This window comes from Dipodomys spectabilis, unplaced genomic scaffold (assembly GCF_019054845.1).
Source record: "Dipodomys spectabilis isolate Male_0828 unplaced genomic scaffold, ASM1905484v1 ptg000165l, whole genome shotgun sequence".
NCBI classification, from domain to species: Eukaryota; Metazoa; Chordata; class Mammalia; order Rodentia; family Heteromyidae; genus Dipodomys; species Dipodomys spectabilis.
In genome coordinates this window covers 1,536,803-1,558,828 of record NW_024870842.1, presented here as the reverse complement: position 1 = coordinate 1,558,828, position 22,026 = coordinate 1,536,803, and the positions used below count along the sequence as shown (strand labels likewise).

Sequence of the window (22,026 nt, the reverse complement as noted above, 5' to 3'; positions counted from 1 at the left end):
GGGTGTGTCTAGGCACTGCTGTGTGGATCCTTAGACTTCAAGGAACAGCTGGAAAGAAGTAGCCTGGATTGGTCAACTTAGTCTAGGGACCTCCTAGCTCTTGGGGTTTCTGGGCATCATCAGTAGGTATGGTATTAGCCTAGGATCTGACAGTTAGAGATGGCTACTGTGTTTTGCTGAATAAAACATAAAAACAGGTTACAGAGCAGTGTGTGTTCTTCAGTTATATGTAGTTGTTACAGTGTTCTGGAAAGTGATTACTATATTTATGGAGAAAGTCATTCTAGCTGAATAGGAGAAAGTCTTCCTTGCGGCTCACTTGTGTGCCTAGTTTTGTACATTGTAGGCAATTACTTATGTCAGTCACTTTTTATACAAAGAGAAGCTAATTGTTGGAGGCACCTTGGAGTGTATTCTGTCTGACATCCATGGGACAGTGTGCAGGCAGGCTGGGATAGGGGTTGCTGGAAGGGCAGACAGGTGAGATGCTTGTGGGGGCCCTTGCTGGCTCCAGCCCCCTCTGTAGCCCTGCTCCTCCTCCAAGGCCACACCGATTGTGGTATCTTCCCCAGCTCCACGTTCAGTGGGTCCTATTTGGTCATTTGATCATAGCCATAGTGGAGTGTTCACATTATAGGAATTGGCAACTGCTAAAAGCCAGTCTACCTTCACCCTTTTTTGAGAGCCACATATTAAACATTTACCCATACACCATTTTCTTACCCGGCTTCCCATGTCATTTCATGTAGTTTGTGTATTTGAGACTCCAAGGGATGAGATGTTCTTCTCCCTGAGCTGCTGCTGGCCCAGGGAGACTTAGAAGACTGTTCTGTAAATTTGAATCTCAGGGACAGGGACAGTGAGAGAGCATGAGTGAGTTAGAATCTAGCCTTGAGTTGACTGAGCCCGTGTGGTCTGGAACCAGAGATTTTTTTTGTAAGAGGCAGAAGGCTTTAAAGGGGTTAAGGATCCCATTCCTGGTGGTATATCATCCCAGCCCCATGACCTTTGGAAAATTGCCTAGCCGTAGTTTTTCTCATCTGGAAAAGAAGGTTAATAAGTGTATTTGTCACAGGGTTGTGGTTCTCAACTTCTAGCAGGCAACAAAGTCATCTAGTCAAGAAATAGCTGCCTGGATCCCACCTCAGGTTTATGTGGGATGAGGGCTGCAGGTGCGGCTGCTCTTGCTGGCCTGGGCCTGCCTTCCATCTTTGTGTGTGGAATGACCCACGCGGTGCTGAGCGCTCAGCCCATTTAGCTTTCATTTGGAAGTATGATCCTTGTTGAAGAGTCTTAGTGCCTGGAAACTTGGACACCTTGATTATACATTGGCGGTTTGTCCGGACTCTTACGAGCCATTTCTTTTATCTGGTTCTCCTTCTGTTAGGGATGCTGATGATGGAAGGCCAAGGTGTGTAGGCCTATGTGTGTGTCAGGAAAGGCCCACGCCTATGCCAGTGTCTGTGCACTCATTACTTGGGCCCAATGCACAAGGGTGAGACCACAGGGTGCTGGCCCTGACTCCCCTTCTACCGAGCTCTGAGGTTCAGCACAAGAAGAAAGAAGACATCATTTCATATTGACACTTGGCCTTTACCATTTCATCTCGGCTTCTTGCCAGTTCCTGATTCTGTTTTCACTCATGTGGACACATTTTGTTTCCTTTCCTTTTCCTGTTCCATGGCTGGGTTGGACTGGGGCAGAGTGAGGGATGAGGGTTGTGAGGGAAAAGCCCGCCTTCCTCTTTCTTCATCGCTTTTGCCTGTGAGCAGAAGTGCTGCTTGGGAAGAGCTACACTGCTCTTGGGTGTCATGACCTGATGTGTAGCTTCTTGGGCTCCATCTCTTTCTCATAAGAAGGGTGGGGCTATGGGGTTCCCTTGGTGGGAGGCTGAAGGCAGCAGTGGTTCGGCAGAGGTTGGCTCTTCCTGTGGTGTTAGTCACCTGCCCCGGTGTGTGTGCAGGGTGTGTGTACATATGTATGTGTTGTGCCCAGGTGCTTGGAAGGACAAAAGATCAATAGATTTTAACCCACTGCCTTGAGCACCTTAAATCTCCATCTCCATCTGACGAGGAAAGGCAGGCTGGTGCAGGTCAGCCAGTTTGACATGTGGAGTTGTGAAGAAGAGACCCATTTACTAGTACTTAAACTCAAAAGGTTTAACATTCTTGGTCTTCTTTTAATACATTACCAACTTTTTTTTTTGGTTAGGGAATTATGCAGAGAAAAATCAAATTTCTGACAAGTTGCCCTAGATACAGTTTTGCTGGGCATCACTTCTGCTCTTTCTGTAGGGGTCTTTTAATCCCCCTTTCCTTGGACGTGTTCACAGGGTGCTTAGGGGTGGTAGTGGGGGGGGGTCAGAAGGAGATGAGTCCCTTGCCTGTGTACTCCTAAAGGCACTTTCCCTGCATAATGGTGGGGACCACCAGTCTGTGAGGTCAGAGAACCAGGGGCTCAAGCCGGGCCTTCTAGGGGTGGGGTGGGGGGTTGAATCCTGCTGGGAAACCCAATCTCATTGTTCAGAGCTCAGCTCTCCTGTCTTCCTGGGCAGAGTGAAACTTCAGCTGTCAGCCAGGACCTGGGGCACAAGGTAATTCTGGAGTCACCCTAGTAACATGAGCCATATGCTCCCAAGGCTGCCTTCAACTGAGTGCCCTAGGAGTCACTTCTTACTGAGTCTCCTGGCAGGCCTGCAATGCTGGCATTGTGCTATCCCTTCTCATAGAGGAACCTGAAGGTCACAGTGGATCAAATATGCCATCCCTTGGTTTCTGATGGGGGATCAGTCACAGGGGCCTCTCATGTCTTAAAAAATCCCAGGAGGTTTAGGTCCCTTATAAGAAATGATGCAGGACTTGTTTATGATAATTTACAAGCATCCTCCCAGACTACTTATTGATATTGTTATTTTGACACCGGGTCATGTATTTAGCCAAGGCTGTCCTCCAACTCAAGATCCTCCTGTATTTGCCTCTTGAATGCTGGAATTACAGGCATGGACCACCCTACTTGGACTTTTCTTACAAACTTTAAATCATCTCTGGATGACTTACTATGCCTAACATTGTAAATACTCATAGTGATACTGGGCAGGTTTTTTTTTTCTTCTTTTTTGCCTTTTTATTTTGGTCAGTCATGGGGTTTGAACTTAGGGATTGGGAGCTATCTCTGAGCCTGAATGCTTTTGCTCAAGGCCAGCACTCTACTACTTTGAGCCACAGTTCTACTTTGGGCTGACATTGGACTTTGATTTTCAGATCTCAGTCTCCTCGGTAGCTAGGATTACAGAAGTGAGCCACCAGTGCCTGGCTATGTTATGTTGTTTAGGGACCAATGAGAAAAGGTCTATGAGTGTTTGGCACAGATGTGTATCTTTTTCCTGAAGGTTTCCAGTATGCTGTCTGCTTAATGCACATGCATACAGCTCCTGAACATGGAAGACTTTATGTGCTGCTTGAGGTGTCTTGGCCTGTAGTGGCACACCTATCCCAGGCCCCTTCCTGTGTAGCTTTTCACTTTCTCTCTTGAGAGTAGCTAGGATTACAGGTGTGAGCCACCAGTACCCAGTGACATTTTAGCTTTTTAAACTGACTTTTTAAAGCAGGAGGTCTTTAGAAGGATGGATGAGGAACAGCTTTCTTTAAATAGCAGCCCCTGCCTCAAGGTGAGGGGCTTAGTGCTAGCAGTGTGGATAGAGACTTGAGAATGAGACAGGACCTGGAGCTGGTGACACACGCCTGTAATCATCCTAGCTAGTCAGGAGTGATATCTGAGGACTGCGGTTCAAAGCCAGCCCTGGCGGAAAACTGTGAGACTCACCTCCAATTAACCACCAGAAAGCCAGAAGTGGTACTGTGGTTCAAAGTGGTAGAGCACTAGTCTGAGCAAAAGAGCTCAGGAACACTGCCCAGGTCCTGAGTTTAAGCCCCACAACTGACAAAATTAAAAAATAAAAAAAGAATGAGACTGGCCATTGGCTGAATGCACTGAGTGCCTTAGCCTATCCTAGGCCTGCACATGTGTGTGTGTGTGTGTGAGAGAGAGAGAGAGAGAAAGAGAGAGAGAGAGAGAGACAGAGAGGGAGGGAGGGAGAGAGGGAGGGAAGGAGGGAGGGAGGGAGAGAGAACTGGGGCTTGAACTCAAGCCTGTGTGCTTGTCCCTTAGCCTTTACATTCAAAGCTGGTGCTCTACCACTTGAGCTCCATGTCCATCTTTTTGGTGGTTAATTGGTGATAAGAGGCTCATAGACTCTTCTGCCCAGGCTGGCTTTGAGCTATAGACCTCAGACTCCTGAGTAGCTAGGATTATAGGTGTGAGCCAGTAGTGTCTGACAGAGGCATGATGTCATCATGCATCATTTCAATCTGAGTGCAATCTCCTTTTGGCAAGAGGCCAAGACCAATGTGAGAGTAAGTACATGGTTTGTAAATTGTCCCTGCCCTGGCCTACTGTGCAGCTCAGCCACATTTGGTAATCTGGGAGGTTTAGGTACTTCGCTTTGCCATGCAATTACTTCTCCAGCTCCCTCCCTCCCTAGAAGGACCTAGAGAATGTATGCTGGTGCTTGGGCATGTTGTACCTGACCATGGTTATTCTTTCCTGAAACTTAGTGCCAGAGATGGTCACAGGCCAGGCTATGTTCTCTAGTACCTTCGTGCAAATCAGACAAAAGATTGGTCATGTTTTTGTGCAAAGAAATGTACCACCCTTTTCCCGGGTAACTCTACAGAAGCTCACACTGCTTGCTAGACAATGTGAGCCATGTTTCAGCTTCTTTGTATACAGTGTATAACCTGTGCTGCCATATTCCACATGCCTTCATCCTGCCCTATCTCCCTTCCCCCTGTCTCTCCTTCTCTCTTTCTTTTTGTACCCCAGCCCTGCCTGTGTTCCTTACAAGGCTGCCTAGTGCTGGGCTGGGAGCAATGATGCCCTGGTTTATGCTGTGTGATGGGCCTAGAGTAGCTCTCTGCTGGGGTGAGAAACTTTTTTTTTTTTCTTTGGGTCCGGTCATGGGGCCTGAACTCTGGGCCTGGGCACTGTCCCTCAGCTCTTCAGCTCAAGTCTAGCGCTCTACCACTTAAGCCACAGTGCCACTTCTGGCTTTTTTTCTTTTTGCTTATGTGGTGCTGAGGAATCGAACCCAGGGCCTCAGGCATGCAAGGCAAGCACTCTACCACTGAGCCACCTTCCCAGCCCAAGGGGTGAGAAGCTTCTTGGAGGATGAGCTGAATGGAGGCAGTCACATGATCCCTGCCTGGTTCTTCACCTTCACTAGGAGAAGGACCGCTTGGGAGCCCAACTCCCTTGTAAGGGTGGGTTGGTTCTGGGGTCAGCTTAGCACAGGGGGGTACCTGAGATCTTGGAAATACCACCAGATTGGGACTAGTGGAGAAAACTCCAAAAAAAAAGTTTCCACTAGTTTACAAATTCCTTTTCAGGGCAGGGAGAGCATTTTCCTGGGCCTTTTTGGATGTAAAACATGGCTTCTTTCACTATCTCTATGTATGTTTACAATTTGTGTCCATGGCCGTCTGGATCCTTGATGCCTGGCTGACCAGAGGCCTTGTTGTAAATTTTGGAGCTTGGGTGTGGATACTGGATCCCACTGCCTCTGCCAGAGCCTTTCCCCAACCATAGACCAGCTTCTCCTGCTCATCTCCTCACATTCTCTTAGGACTTGTCTCCTGAGCCTTCTGCCAGGCACCACCCACTCTGACAATGTCACCAGCTGCCCCAAGCCCACTTCAGATGCAGCTGCTGGGATCAGGCCTTTCCATCCCTTACGTAGCTCAGGCCCTCTTCTTCCCATTCTCTTTGCCTCCATCGTTCCATCTGCCAAAGATGCTCTTATGTCTTTGTGTTGGGGAGCCCCTGGGATGAGGGAACTGCTCTTGGCTAGGTACATTGGCATTGGCTGAAACAACTGCCCATCTAACACATTGCCATGTGCCATTGGATGCGAAAGTCCAGAGCCCAGCATATAGACCTTCGGTCTGCCCTGGATGTCCAGGATGGGGAGGGGAATGGGCAACATGTGACAAAATCCCATTGACACACAGGCGCAAGCTATGGGCATCCCAGAGGAAGAGCCACATACTCACCTGCTGTTGAGTTGGGAAGGCATTGTTTGTCATGACTCACATAATCTGTGGCTCAGTCAGCCACCCACAAATTGAGACTCCAGAGCTGAGACACTAGTAGCCATCACTGACAGTCAGAGCTGGCCTTTGAATTGCTGCAGATGCCCTTAAGGCTTCTCCCTGCTCAGCCTCTTTCACCCCCTCTTTTCTGATATTAAGGATTCTATTCATAGATGGCACTGAGACCCCTTAAGACACCGAATGCTCCACCTGACAGGCTGCACTTGAGATTGTCCTTGGAGGGCTTCCTTTTCCCTCCCTCCCTTCCTCCCTTCCGCCCTCCCTCCCTTCCTTCCCCCCTCTTTCTTTCTTTCTTTCTTTCTTTCTTTCTTTCTTTCTTTCTTTCTTTCTTTCTTTCTTTCTTTCTTTCTTTCTTTTTCTTTCTTCCTTCCTTCCTTCCTTCCTTCCTTCCTTCCTTCCTTCCTTCCTTCCTTCCTTCCTTCCTTCCTTCCTTCCTTCCTTCCTTCCTTCCTTCCTTCCTTTGATCATGGGGCTTGAACTCATGGTCTGCGTGCTGTCCCTGAGCTCTTTTGCTCAAAGTTAGCAGTCTACTTTGAGCCACAGCTCCAATTGATAATAAGAGTCTCATGGACTTCATGGACTTTCCTTCCCAGGCTGTCTTCGGAACATGATCCTCAGATCTCAGCTTCCGGAGTAGCCAGGATGATAGGTATGACCCACCAATGCCCATCTTGAACAAGGCCATTTGAACAAAGCCTCCAGTGTGGCACTGCCTCCTCTACACCATCACTGCCTCCAGGGTCATGCTGACCCCTGGAGAAGCAGAAAGCATGCGCCAATCGGCTCTGCGTGCAGCCCACAGCTGAACTAGCCTTGAGCATGAGCCTCTAATGCCTGGGGTCAGGCAGGCACTAGCAGAAAACCCTGGCCATGCAATCTCAGTATAAGGTAAACACTATTGGAAAAGAGGAGAGACCCCTGCCCAGTGATGCGGTAGCCCTGGGAGGGCCCACTGTCCAGTGGGAGTTATTACTTCAGCTCTACCTAACAAGGCCTGACCGCAGCAGGGATGTGGTGGAGGGAGTACTTAGCCATTCTGAGATAAGAAGACTGTTCAGTGATGCTCATGGTTACAGCCCCTAAATAAGAGCTGCAAAAGAAAGCCTCCTCCAGGCACTGGTGGCTCACACCTGTAATCCTAGTTACTCAAGAGGCTGAGATCTGAGGATCGTGGTTCAACACCAGCCAGGGCCAGAAAGCCAGTGAGACTCTTTATAACCAATTAACCACCAGAAAACCAGAAGTGGAACTGTGGCTCAAAGTGGTAGACTGCTATCCTTGAGCAAAAAGAGCTCAGGGACAATACTCAGGAAGCTGAGATCTGAGGACCGTTGGTCAATGCCAGCCAGGGCAGGAAAGTCCCTGAGACTATTATCTTCAGTTAACCACCCAAAAGCCAGAAGTGGAGGTGTAGTTTAAGCAGTAAAGCACTAGTCTTGAGCAAATAAGAAAGCTCAGGAATATGCTTGGTCCCTGGCAGGTTCTCTGGGCTGCCCCCCAGGTTCTCTTTGCTTATTGATTCAAATGTGTTCTGTTGATGCTAGACACTGAGCTAGGCAGTGGAAACACAGTGAGGTGCATGCCTGGTGTAGGCTGGCGATAGAGGGGTGGAGGGCGTGGTGATGTAAGCTTACCCTGGAAGCAGAATCTGGAGGCCCAGGACCTGGGTGAAGAGGGAGCCGGCACAGCTGCAGCAGGAAACATGTGACCCTGGGCAAGTCCAACTTACTGCCTGCCACGAGTGTTTCATTTTTTATTTTATTTTTTGTGTTTTGTGGGTCTTGAAATCAAGGCCTGGGCACTGTGCTTTTGTGCTCAAGGCTAACATTCTACCATGTGGAGCCACAACTCTCCTTGTGGGTTTTCTGGTGGTTAATTGGAAATGAGTTTCAAGGACTTTGCTGCCTGGGTTGGTGTTGAACCGTGATCCTCAGATCTCAGCCTCCTGAGTTGCTAGGATTACAGGTGGGAACCACCAGCACCTGGCTCCCACAAGCTCTTATGCTCACATGAGTGTGACAGGTAAGCTTGTGCTCTTGGGCAGAGGACAGGGACCGGAAGTCTACTACTCCATTTCATCAGGGAGCTTGCTTAGTAGGGCAAGAAGTGAGACCCTATTGAGATACAAAATGCCGACAGTCACTCCAAGGTGAGCGAGGAGGTGGGATGGAAGACACTGGGGTAGAAAGAGAACACGGGCTTAAAACCGGTTGCTGAGCTTTTGCAAATGTCACAGAATAACGCAGGACATTGGGAGCCCTGGGGCCCTTCTCTCTTCCATAGAGGGGTCTTGCACGGTGTCGGCCCTGGAGTGGGAGCTTCATGAGCATCCTGTTGACTTGGCTTCTGCCATATGCCCGTGTCTGTACACTCACAGTGTCTTGGGGACTGTCCTGTCCATGGCCTTGCCTTTTTTGTGCATACTTGCTGTGGCAGCCTTGTGTGTCTGTCTACTCTGCAGCACATGGTATGGATGTGCTCACCCTGGGCAGCAGCCTCTTGACACACCTGGTCCCCTCATTCATGCCCCCAGTCCTGTGCTTGTGCACTGTGCCTGTGCATCTACCTTCCTTACAGGTGCCGGCCACCTATATCAGTGACTGTGCCTCTCCTCAAGGTAGGACAGTTGTGGGGGGGCATGTCTTTATCTTAATAGTGCCAGGTCAAAAAGAGGTAGAGCTGGAACCTAGGGACATCTCAAGATAGCTCCTATCCCCTCCAGGCTGGCTCTGTGCCAGGCTCTGTTCCCATGATGCTCAGTGTTCATTGTAACTGCAGTAGAATGATGTTTTAAGGGATGTTGAGGTTCACAACTCTGGTCTCCAGAAAATTTCTGTTGTCAGGTTTGCTCTGCACCCCAGCAAGTACCCAGTTCCAGCTACAGGTGGATCTTTCTGTGCTCTCCTGGCCATATCATTGCGAAGGATCCTGTCTGGACGGCAGAGCCTAGGCCAAGCAAAAGAATCTATCTCTTCACTCTTCACATTTGGGGCACAACTTATCTGGAGGCCTCGGTCCCCGGATCACATCCATGATTTTCCCTCTGTTCCCAAGAGGATAGATGTTTTCACAGTACTTCTAGGGTGACTGAGATGACATCTTCACAAAGGAAGGATGTGGTGCCTTGGGGGACACCCTTAAGTTCAGTGACTTGAGAGGTCAGGCTTTCAGCTAAACAGCCTTGAGTGGGGCCAAGCGTGGGGGCGCAGAGGGGTCAGAGGGAAGATGGGTGTTGTGCAGGAATGCCATGCATGGTACCTGTGACTGACAGGGCATAGAGACCCAGGTTGATCTTGTTGAAAGTGTGCAAAAGAATAGTGTGTGTGTGTGTGTGTGTGTGTGTGTGTGTGTGTGTAAGTTCAAATGGGGAGGACACTGATGTCTAGGTGTGGCAATGAGCCCATTAACAGGTCCTCCTTCCATGCCTGGCTTGCCTCTGATCACTTCAAGCATTTTCCGCCCGAGTTTCAGGGACTTTCTGTGTGGAATTGTCTTAGTGGATAATACCAGATTTGTCTGACAGGAGGTCTTGACTCATAGTTTCAGAGCCACATAGTTGAACACCCACCCGAGCTTTAACTAGCTAAGTAAAATAATAGCTCCAGTCCCTGTCCAAACCATCTCTGCATTGCACAGTCTGGAATCTGAGATCTTGTTCATTACGCCATGCAAACTAGGAAAAGTGAGACTGCTTTGCTAGCAATCCTTGGTCTGCTTAGTCTCTCTGGTGCATGTGAGGGTTCAAAAATGTGTTCTCTGAGGTTCTGGGTGGTTGATGAGCAAGGTGGGGACCACAATCAGGACTGCTCTAGTCATAACACAAACTCATTTGAGTGCTTGGGTCAGCATTCGACAGACAACAGACTTACACTTAATAAACAGGGCAGAGCTGAGCACTGGTGGCTCATGCCTATAATCCTAGCTACTCAGGAGGCTGAGATCTGAGGATTGCAGTTTGACGCCAGCCTGGGCAAGAAAGTCTGTGAGATTCTTATCTCTAAAAAACTACTCAGAAAAACCCAGAAGTGTTGCCATAACTCAAGTAGTAGAGCACTAGCACAAAGAGGCTCAGGGACTGTGCCCAACCCCCAAATTAAACCCCAAGACTGGTAAAACAAACTAACAACACAAAGACAAACCAGGGCAGGTGTCCAGGTGTCCTGGGTGGGTACTGTGTACGGTGTAGACAACTGTTGCATCTGACCCATAGTTTTTGGTTTACATACCACATTATCTCCCTTTCTTTCCTTCCTTCCTTCCTTCCTTCCTTCCTTCCTTCCTTCCTTCCTTCCTTCCTTCCTTCCTTCCTTCCTTCCTTCCTTCCTTCCTTCCTTCCTTCCTTCCTTCCTTCCTTCCTTCCTTCCTTTCTTTCTTTCTTTCTGGGTCTGGTCGTGGGGCCTGAACTCTGGGCCTGGGCGCTGTCCCTCAGCTCTTCAGCTCAAGGCTAGTGCTCTACCACTTGAGCCACAGCACCACTTCTGGCTTTTTTCTTTCTGCTTATGTGGTGCAGAGGAATCAAACCCAGGGCCTCAGGCATGCAAGGCAAGCGCTCTACCACTGAGACACCTTCCCAGCCCCTTATCTCCATTTCTGAGATGGGAAGACAGAAGCCCAGGAGTTAGAGAATTTGGCCAGGGTCACTAAGATCTATCAGTAAGGCCAGTAAGAGGTGGAGATTTAAACCTGGGCTCTATGTGGTATTAGGAGTTGGGTGCTGACTGCGGCCCACTTGGTCCACTTACTGTGGGCTGCACAGAACATTACTCCCTGTCATCCTGAGCTGGCTAGGATTGCAATCAGCATCCTTTGCACCCTGTTTATAGCAGGGGGTGGGGGTCTCATAAATCAATCTTCAAGACGGAGAGTTAGGGTCGGGGCCCCAACTGCATCATCTCTTACTAGCTGTGAGACTTCTGCTGCCTCCCCTCTGAGAATGTAATGAGGTTGAGAGCTAGGGGTACTTGAGAGCACTGAGCAGAGTGCCAGCTCAAAGCATATCCAGGTGATAGCATTGAGGTGCGGAGAACTGGGTGGCAGTTCATGGTCACTTTCGCCTGCACACGTGGAGAGCCACAGAGCCTATTAAATCTGAAAAATTACCATGTGAGCACATTTTTGGCATAAACAAAGTTCCATTTACAAAGTCCATAACACAGCTTTAATATTGTTACATGCCTCAGACTGGGGCAAATTCCAGGACAACAGTGTTGGTAAGCTGCATCGTGCTCTCCCATGCAAAACTTCTTTGGGCTAAGCATGGGGTAGAAGGGAACCCTAGCCCTCTACAGCCCCATTCTTCATGTTCTAAGGTGGAGTGGGAGTGTCACCAGCCATGACCTGCTGACCATGTGAGAGCTGATTTTAGTGTGTCCTCAGGTCTGTTGGCAGGTCTGTCAGCATGAGAACCAGTACCCAGAACATCATCAACCTCCTGTTCCTTAGTGTGCTCGTCACAGCCCATGGAGCTGGGTAGAAGGAAGATGCCTGTGGGACCAGAGAGTGATCTGAATCTTCACTTTAGTTCCTGGGAGTGGCAAATGGCTTTATCTTGAGTAGAAAGTAGCTTTAGATATTAATGGGCTATAGCACTGAGCAGGGGAAGACTCTTTTGGTGTCTGGTTGAAGACAGTGCTGTGATTGATTAGTGATGTCTGCCAGGGGCACAAGGATGGGGAAGAAATACTAACTGACACAGCACTTACTTACCATTCATGTTTTATTCTGATTATTTTACATGTGCATGAGACCAACAAAGCCCTCTTTGTAGGCTTTGCCCCCTCCCTGGAAATTAACATTAAGAACCCCATCCATGCTGTCTTCCCTGCCCTGTGCCCCCAAACCATGACTTGCTTGTTCGGCTTTAAACTCACAGGCACTTTTCTGTTCTGTCTTTCAGTTGAAGAAGGGGAGGCCTCAGACTTCTCGCTGGCTTGGGATTCCTCGGTGACTGCAGCAGGTAAATGGCTGTGGGAGGTAGGGATTGTTGGAGAGTTGCTGGGGGGCTGGAGGGCTGGCCCAGGAACTCAAAAAGCCACCCAGCTGGTTGTGGAAATGATACTCCTCTTGTCACATTCCTGTGTGTAGTCCAGGCTACCCCAGGCAACAAGATTTTATATCAGTTCCATATGGTCAATAAAATCTCTTACATAAAGAGAGGCTGGTGTGGCCTCATTCTCCCCAGGGCTGTAGTTACTTACTTCTCAGGGCCCCGTTCACATGGGTGGTGACGCCTCCACGGCAGCTTTGCCTTCCCCAGTGGCAGCTTGAGTTCATACTTCCAAGAGGCAGAGCTCAGACTTGTGGGGTATGTGGTGGCTGTTGTGTGGTGACTGACACTTGGGGGACTTGAATCGTCTACCTCGATTTTTTTTCTCATTTGGGAAACTCAGTGCAGTTGGCTGGTTGAGATTTTTCTAACAGTGAAGTTTGGCAACTTGGAGCCAACTGTGGGGTTGGAGGTTGGAACTGATTTGGGGTCATTGGGAGCTCTGGAGTGGGTGGGATCACACATTCAGCCAGCACCCCTCATGGTATTTCTAGCCCTGGTTCTCTATCTCAAAGGTGCCAGGTTACATTTCCTTACTCTGCTTCTCTCCCTGGTTCCAGGCTTTTCTCAGGATCCAGACAGGTTGTCTCTGGATTCATCGGGCACTGGATGGAGATAGTCCTTTAAGTCAAATCTGCTCTTTTATTGTAGAAACTGAGGCAGGAAAAGAGATCTGTGGTGGCCTCTGATGCGGGCATCAGGGTCATGCACATTTACCACTTCCATGGTTACACCTCTGCTTAGTGGTTTTTGTAGACGTTTATGATTTACAGTGATGTGTCAGATTTATTTAAATGAAACAACTGAGTTGATCATAAAGTTTTTTAGTATAGTTTGTAATTCTTAACAGTCAGCAAAAACTATGAAGATGACTCACGAATGGCTGAGATCTGGGAAAAGATGGTGTAGAATGGACAGCAGTGGGGTGGGGAGTCAGCCCTCAGATCCAGGTCCCTGAACAGCTGGTCCAGTGCCTTTCCAGCAAACTCTGGCTGCTGCTTTTGTGGAGTTCTTGGGGTCCTGGATGGCCCAGGCTTGAGTGTTATCTGCCGGTTCCCTGGGCTGTAATTCCCAAGGATGGGCCTTGTCTGAAGCCAGAAAGATGTGGGGCTTCAATTTTAGGGAGCAGAAGCAGGGTTAGGATGGGCCGTAGGGCCAGAACCTGGAAGGTGAGGTGGCTTGGGAGCAGATGGGGAAGGACGGTGCAGCCCCTCATCCCACAGTTCCCATCCTGGTCCCGTGTGGGAAAGGGGCAACCCCTGGTACCAGAAATACCAAGACTGGTACTTTCCTTGTCAGGAACCTCCTAACCGGTGCATGGGTGCATGGGTGCAATACTCAGGCTTGCACCAGCCCCTGGAGCGGTGCCCACTGTGCCCCCATTTCTTATCTAGAAGCTGCTGGGTGGTGGTGGTATGAACACCAGGCTCTTCTTGGCTGCTGCTGTCCTGGTGCTACAAGAGGTGATGGGGGTGGTGGTGGGAGAAGCTCCATGGTATGGTAGCTAGGTGATCTTATGGTAGTTGTGTTGAACAGAGCCTGAGCTGGTGGCAAGGCCTCTCCCAATCTGCAGGAAGTGGTGACACCAGAGGGAGAGGCCCTGCCATGTGCAGCTCTGGGGTTCTGCAATAGATGCCAGCCTCCTAGTCTCCCTGGTGGGTCAGGAACAGTGCTATTTGAATTTCCAACCAAATATCACCTTCCAACACACACACACACACACACACACACACACACACACACACACACACTCACAGATGTGCACACGCACATATATGCTCCCAAGCCATGTGTCTCTTGTGAGCCCTCACAGCCCTGACTCTCTGGTGCCAGTCAGCGTGTGTTCATCTGTCCAGCTGTGGTGATAGGTAGGGCAAACACCCTAGAAGTCACCCAGAGCCAGTCCGTGGTGTTTGTTGTCTTTGGCCTGTTTTGGGTGTTCCTTTTTATTTTTTTTAACTAGTGCTGGCCAACTGTGATTATTTTCCTTCCCAGTCTGTTGGACTTGGGCTGTCAGTCAGTCTGCAGTCCCCGAAAGGGCTTGTGTGATAGTGCTAATCCGGGGGGTGGGGGGTGGGAGTGGGGAGGGGAGGAGGGGTAGGATGGACTCCGTGTAGAAGGCAGCCTGGCACGTGGGTGATAGGATTGCATCAGAGCTCTGGCTTAGTGTTGGGACAGCTCTGGGAAGTGGGTATTCTTGCATGCAGCAGCTCCATCATTTCTCTGTGAGCTGGTTTGGGGCAGCCATCTGGTGGAGGTCAGGGTGAAAAGCCTCGCTGAAGCTGCTTTCGTCTTGGACTTTCTTTTGGGCAGATGGGAGTCAATCTCCCATCCTGGCCAAGGAGCTGTGGAGCAAGGACTGGAATCAGGTGTCAGCAGCCAGAGCTGGTGACTTTATCTCTGTCCCCTCCAGACCCCTGAGGTGGAGCTGCGTGTCAGACATCGAAGGTTATGTCACGGGTGCTTCGCAACTGTTCCTATGGAACAGGTTCTATGGTCCCAGGACACTAGTACAGTCTATGCACAGGCCCCAAGATGGCCATGGCTGAAATATTACAGCAAGCGTGGAGAGCTACAGGGTGTGGGGCCCTTCTTCGGTGGAGCTTGCTGGCCCAGAGTGCAGGCTTTTCCTGGTGCCCTTGCTTGTGCCCTCCTTACCCTGGCTCTGGAGTGTGATGGAGAGCCTCAATAAAGCAGCAGAGAGAGGGGGGCTTCTGCATAACTCCTGGCTTCCCCCAAGCCTTCCCTGCCAGCAGGGACCCTGTGGTGCCCACCCCCAGGAAGAACCTGGCCTGCTTCATTTGTGCCCTTGAGCTGGGCCTTGACAGTGATGGAGAGCCCAGCCTTGCCTGGCAGGGAAGGAGCAAAATATTCAGCTCTTGGCAATATTCTCTGGCCCAGAGAGGGGCCACGGGGGTTTGAGGGGCTGGCCTGCTCTTGCTTCTTGGCGGTCAAATGTGGGACTGCTGATGGCAGAGCCTAGGGAAAGAGCCTTGTGGCCAGAAACTGGTATGGGGGTGCTTGGCAGCATGGGGTGTGTGTGTGTGTGTGTGTGTGTGTGTGTGTGTGTGTGTGTGTGTGTGTGTGTGTGCATGCACGTGTGTGCATGCGCGTGTGTGCACATGCTAGAACTGGGTCTTGAACTTAGGGCCTGGGTGCTGTCCTTTAGCCTTTTCTCTCAAGGCTGGTGCTTTACCATTTGAGCCACAGTTCTACTTTTGGTTCTCTGCTGGTTAACTGGAGATAAAAATCTCCCAGTCTTTCCTGACTGGGCTGGCTTCAAACTGTGATCCTTAGATCTTAACCTCCTGAATAGCTAGGATTATAGGCATGAACCATTGGTGCCCAGCCAGTGTGAGGTTTTAAACCAGCCATTTCTTATTGGATCCTGCCTTTTCTTATCCATAAATGCAGATGTGGTGGTGTGTAGAGTGTGCTGTGTATCTTAGGAAACAATTTAAGCTGGAGAATTTCGGTACCCACTTTGAGACATGCTTACCTTTGAGCATTTGATGTTTGGGAGTGACTTTTCTGCCCAACACAAAGGCCCTTTCAGATGTGGTTTCTAGAGGTTCATGGAGCCCTAATCCCACCTGCTTTCTCCCTTGCTGGCCATAGACTCTAGACATGTGGGAGCCCTTTGCAAACGGAAAAACCCATGGGCTCATAACCTAGAGGTCCACGCCAGGCAGCTTGGGGCCACGGGTGAATTGCTAGGTAATGAATGGTGAGGCCCTCTGTTTCTGCCACCTAGGTTTGTAATATCAGCTCTTCTGTTTTGAAAAGAGAAGCCAGAAAGTGGGATTTTTGTGTGAAATTATTAGATTGGAAAAGAAAAATAAAAACACCCTCCACACACTCCAGACAGCATTATAGAGATCATTCATGTGTCATGAAACTTATTTTTTAACGTGTATCTTACTAAGTTCGGAGATGTTTGCCTTCACTGACAAGTAAGGACCTATCTATGACCCCTACCGCAGAGAAACCCTGGACTTCACCACCATCATCCCCTCCTAACATCCCCTCCCCTCCAGCCCTAAGCAGCCATTAATATATTCTTGGTCTTTTTAGAACTGCCTATTTTAGACATTTCCTATGTGATATTTTATGGTATGGAGTCCTTACTGACTCCATCCTTTTTTTTGGGGGTGGGGTCCGGTCGTGGGGCCTGAACTCTGGGCCTGGGAACTGTCCCTCAGCTCTTCAGCTCAAGGCTAGTGCTCTACCACTTGAGCCACAGCACCACTTCCGGCTTTTTTCTTTTTGCTTATGTGGTGCTGCGGAATCGAACCCGGGGCCTCATGCATGCAAGGCCAGCGCTCTACCACTGAGCCACCTTCCCAGCCCTCCTCCATCCTTTTTTATGGCTGGATAATATTCTATGTTATGAACAGAGGACGTTTTATTGATAAATTGATCTGCTGATGACATTTGAGGTGATTTTGTCTTTTGGCCATTGTGAACAGTACTACCATGAGAATATTATGTGGAGTTTTTGTTTGAATCCTTGTTTTCAGTTCTTTCTAGCATCCTTTGGGTTTATTTGCCAGGACATTTGATAAAATTTTGTGTTTAATTTCTTAAAGAACCATTAAGTTGTCTTCCATAGTGGCTGCACCAGCTTACATCCCACCAGCCATGGGTGAGGATTCCCATTTCTTCACAGCTTTCTGGCCTACCTGGTGGCTGTGAAGGCATCTCACTTTGAGCAACTTGTAGTTCTACAAAACATTGTTAAGGCCAAAGATAGATAGTCCCTCTACCCGCTGCTCTTGACCAAGTCCCAGATGAGGAGGGCTGATGAGAGGGGCTTTACTGGGGAACTGTCACTTAGGTTCTAGGTTCCAGGCTTTCAGGAGCTCTGCTCTGCCTTCCTGCCCATCCCAGTCCCTGGAGCCCTGTTTTCCTTTATGTTCTTTCCACTCTCCCAGAGTCTTTTGCAGGTGTTAGGAATGATGTGAGTGATACAGAGCACCTGCAGCTCTACCTGTACCCATGTATGGAGCTCTACTGTATATGTAGGTCTATGTGTACCTGTGCCCAGAGCTCTTTGTGTACCCGTGCATGGAGCTCTATGTGTACCTGTGCATGGAGCTCTATGTGTACACATGCATAGGACTTTACTGTGTATGCAGTTCTCTGTGTACCCATGCATGGAACTAGCTCTCCATGTACCTGGGCATGGAACACTGTGCACCTGTGCACCCAAGTCAGCTAACTACCCTTGTCCAGTCAAAGTCTCATTGAGATCTGCTCTCCATTCAGGTTCTGGGATAGGCAGCTGGAACCCACCCATGGCTCTCTCACAGCATGGTTGCTGTGGAAACAAGCTCAGGACCTGCAGAGGGAAGAGGGGTTGGGGGCCAACGGGAGATGTCCAGCACTGATGTTCTCATTGATGCTTGGGCAAGCTACTAAAGTCTATTTCTGGCATGGTGTTAGGCACACTGATGGATTGAAACACTTAGCACCAGTAGTTGCTTGGGGATGTTGCACTGTGGTGGAATGAGTTCTAGGCCTTCCTGCCATGTGCCAGGCCTCACGTATTGGCTGGCAGGATCCACCACACCCATACTAGGTGCTTCTAGGTCACATAACCAGGGAGTGGCAGAGCAGGGACATGAACCCAGACAGCTCCTGCATGAATTTGGTGGTTTAACAGTAGATGGCAAACCTGCCTGTGATAATTCATCCTAGGGGACCTGAGACTTGGGGAAGGGGGTCAGCTCTGGACCCAGGTCACTCCTAGGTCAGGTGGAGGACTGACTCCACTCAGCCTTCTGTGTCGCTACCTAGAAGGACAGAAGTGCATGTTGGACTTGCACACATCGCCATCTTGAGCCAGGCTCTCATATGCCTCCACTGCCCTCTTCTCATACCTAAGTATTGGGTGGGTGTGGTTTTCAGGGCTAAGGTCCTGCTAGCCGGGAAGGGACTGCATGGAAGCCCAGCTTTCCTTTAACCCAATTCTGGGTGAGGGGTAGGGAGGTGGTTTGGAATACCTCTGGTGATCAAAAGGACAGCCTTCTTACTCCCTGCCTTCCTTCACCTCTTGAGTTTTGCCTGGAGAAGTCCGGAAGGCTGGGCCTCCATGGCAGGGTGTGGAGGCTGCTCCTGGGGTCCGGCAGCATGCTGGCTCCCAAGCCACTTGTGTTTCATCGAAGCACGTGTTTATTTTTTTTTTTTTTTCTTTTTTTTTTTTTTTTATTGTAAAGCTACTATACAGAGGGTCACAGTTACATGAGTGAGGTTATGAGTACACTTCCTCTTGAACATTGTTACCCCCTCCATTGTTTTCCCCCTACCATCCCCTCCCTCCCTCCCTTCCCCGAGGTTCTTTTTTTTTTTTTTTTTTTTGATTGTGATTAAATGATTACATAATTTCAAAGTCACATGTTCATTCTAACTTCCCTGGAGCAAATTGTCTACCACAGTCTGTAATATATAACAGTGTTCACATGTTATATACCATATTTGTGATCAGCAGCATGAGGATATTTAGTAGTGGTTCAACCAGATGAGCGGGAGTTCTTTGTTTCTTAAGTCCTGTTAGTTTTGTCGTATCACTAACCTTTTGGATTTAGCATCCACTTATGAGGGAGACCATGTACCGTTTGTCTCTTCGTTCTTGGCTTACCTCGCTCAACATGATTCCTTCTAGCTCCATCCATTTCCCTGCAAATGCCATTATTTTGTCATTTCTAATGGCTGCATAATATTCCATTGTGTATAGATACCACAATTTTTGGATCCATTCATCTGTGGTGGGGCACCTAGGTTGTTTCCATATCCTAGCTATTGCGAACAGTGCTGCAATAAACATGGAGGTGCACGTGTCCTTGTATATTGGTTCCTGTTGTTCAGGGTAGATGCCTAGAAGTGGTATGACTGGGTCGTAAGGGAGGTCAATCTTTAGCTTTCTAAGGACCCTCCAGACTGCTTTCCAAAGTGGTTGTATAAGTGTACATTCCCACCAGCAGTGTAATAGGGTTCCTCTTTCTCCACATCCCCTCCAGCATTTGTCGTTGGCTGATTTGTGGATGTGGGACATTCTGACTGGGGTAAGGTGGTATCTCAGGGTTGTCTTTATTTGCATTTCCTTCACCACCAGGGATGATGAACATTTCCTCATGTGTTTCTTTGCCATTTTTATTTCTTCATTTGAGAAGTCCCTCTTTAGTTCCCTTGCCCATTTAGTAATTGGTTTGTTAGGTTTGGGAGGGATTAGTTTCTTGAGTTCCCTGTATATACAGGATGTTAACCCCTTGTCTGATATATTGCTGGTAAATATTTTTTCCCAATTAGTTGGTTGTCTTTCTAGCTTAGTTGCGATAGATTTAGCTGTGCAGAAGCTTTTTATTTTAAGGTAGTCCCATTTGTCGAGTCTCTCTCCAACTTGTTGTGACCCTGGGACTCTGTTCAGGAAGTTCCTTCCTGTGCCTATTAGTTCAAGTGTCTCTCCTACTCTGTCCTGCAGTAGTTTCAGAGATTCAGGTTTAATGTTAAGGTCTTTAATCCATTTTGAGTTGATGTTGGTGCATGGTGATAGGCTGGGGTCCACTTTTAGTTTTCTGCATGTGGCTGCCCAGTTTTCCCAGCACCAGCGGTTGAAGAGGCTGTGTTTCTTCCATTGTATGTCTTTGGCTCCTTTGTCGAATATCAGCTGGCTGTAGGCCTGTGGATTTATATCTGGATCTTCTATTCTGTTCCATTGGTCTTCGGGTCTGTTTTTGTGCCAGTACCATGCTGTCTTTGTGATTATAGCTCTGTAGTAGAGTTTGAAGTTCGGCATGGATAGCCCTCCCATATTGTCTTTATCCCCTAGAATTGTTTTGGCTATTCTAGGTCTTTTGTTGTTCCATATAAATTTTTGGACTGTTTTCTGTATTTCAGTGATGTACGTCATTGGGATTTTAATAGGAATTGCATTGAATTTGTATATTAATTTTGGAAGTATCACCATCTTTACTATATTAAGTCGGCCTATCCAGGAGCATGGGAGGTCTTTCCATTTCCTAGTGTCTTCTGCAATTTCTTTCTTTAACTTTTTATAGTTCTCATTAAATAGTTCTTTTACATCTTTGGTTAGGTTAATTCCTAAATATTTTATTTTTTGGGAGGTTATTGTGAATGGGGTTGCTCCCTTTATTTCCCTCTCTTCCTGTGCGTTATCAGTGTATAGGAAGGCAACTGATTTTTGTGGGTTTATTTTGTATCCTGCTATTTTGCCGAAGTGACTTATGATTTCTAAAAGTTTGGGGATGGAGTTTTTGGGATCGTGGAGGTATAGTATCATGTCGTCTGCAAAAAGGGATAGTTTCACTTCTTCTTTCCCTATGCGGATCCCTTTAATGTCTTTTTCTTGCCTTATTGCCCTGGCTAAGGGTTCTAGGACTATGTTGAAGAGGAGTGGAGACAGTGGACATCCTTGCCTTGTTCCTGTTTTTAGGAGGATTGGTTGTAGCTTTTCCCCATTAAGTATAATATTGGCTATTGGTCTGTCATAAATGGCTTTTATTGTTTTTAGAAATGTTCCTTCTATTCCTATTTTCTCCAGAGCTTTTAGCATGAATGAATGTTGAATTTTATCAAAGGCCTTTTCTGCATCTGGAAGCACGTGTTTATTATTTCAGCAGCTTCATAGGAACTCCACCCACAGCTTGGACCTCTGCATGCTTGCCGTTCACTCCTCTCCTGGACCCTTTCCTGGCCCACTCCCGTACAGGCCTTCTGCCCCAATGAAGGTCAGCGTGGCTGTGGCAGTGGCTTCTGTAGTAGACCTGAGCTGCCCGAGGCCAATGTCTTCTGGCTGTGTCCCCCCAAAGCCCCCCCTCATGGAGGGACATCTGGGCTGCCCTTAGTATTGACCAAGTGGGTGGTCTCTTTTCCTTTGGGGATTTTCTGAGGCGTTCTAGCACTGCACTTTACCTTTCAATCTTCAAATCAAGGTTGGAGAAGCTGTCCCCTCTCCTTTCCCCATCCTACCCCTGGTATTGCTCATGAGTGACCCCCCTTGCACGGCCCTCCTGCCCTGGGTTTCTCCGGAAGGACATTCTTCCTTGTCTCCACAACCAGCCCAGAGTCTCCTTGCCATGCCCTTGGGGGATCCTTCCAGACACCCCCAATGTTCCAGGCTGGCTTGGCTGCGCTGTGCTGCCCACCTTTTGTTCTTAGTCCCCTAACCCTTACCTTCCTGAGGGTGGGGGGAGGGTGGCATTTTAAAAGAGCGCCAGAGCCTCACTAAATACATGTCGAATTTCCCAGCATTTTAAAAGACTTATGAAATGCATTTTTATATGGGGCCAGCTGGGGAGTTTCTCATTAGCTCCGCTGGGGAGTCTGTGGGGAGTTGAGCTAAGTGGAGCCAGGCAGGCTGGGTAGGAAGACGCGGTGGCCCGCGCTCACCGGGGGAGCGTGGCAGGCATGCGCCGGCTGGGCGGCTGGGCGGCCCCCCGGCCAGGCCGGCCTGGGCTGTGCCTTTGTTAAACCTGCTTCCCTCTCAGCACAAGGGGCCTCAGAAACCTTCAGGTGGTGACTGGAGCTGAGAGGTGGCCACTCTGTTACCATGGTGAACAGCCCACGAGGTAGGGCATCTGTGCCACGTGTGCTTACGGATGCAGGCACGTGAGTGTGTGTGTGTGTGTGTGTGTGTGTGTGTGTGTGTCCCAGGTAGTGGCAGACCTGAGTTGGACCCTGGAGGACTGGTGCTTCTACACACCCCTCACCTACAGGTGCTGTCCGTGGTGCCCTAGGGTGCCCTTGGAGCAGCTTTCCGAAGAGGATGTGGCACTTCCTGTCCGCCCTTTCCTC

The 22,026-nt window shown here is 48.9% G+C and overlaps 1 protein-coding gene across 2 annotated transcripts in view; it reads left to right on the top strand.

Annotated features, from left to right (window-relative positions):
- The window catches only part of Znf423 (zinc finger protein 423), a 327,707-nt gene that overhangs the window by 54,864 nt on the left and 250,817 nt on the right, over positions 1 to 22,026 (top strand). For both annotated transcript variants that reach the window (XM_042693457.1, XM_042693458.1), the window contains exon 2: positions 12,064 to 12,123. In XM_042693457.1, coding sequence (XP_042549391.1) covers positions 12,064 to 12,123 — 60 coding nt within the window. The remainder of the gene's footprint in view (positions 1 to 12,063; positions 12,124 to 22,026) is intronic.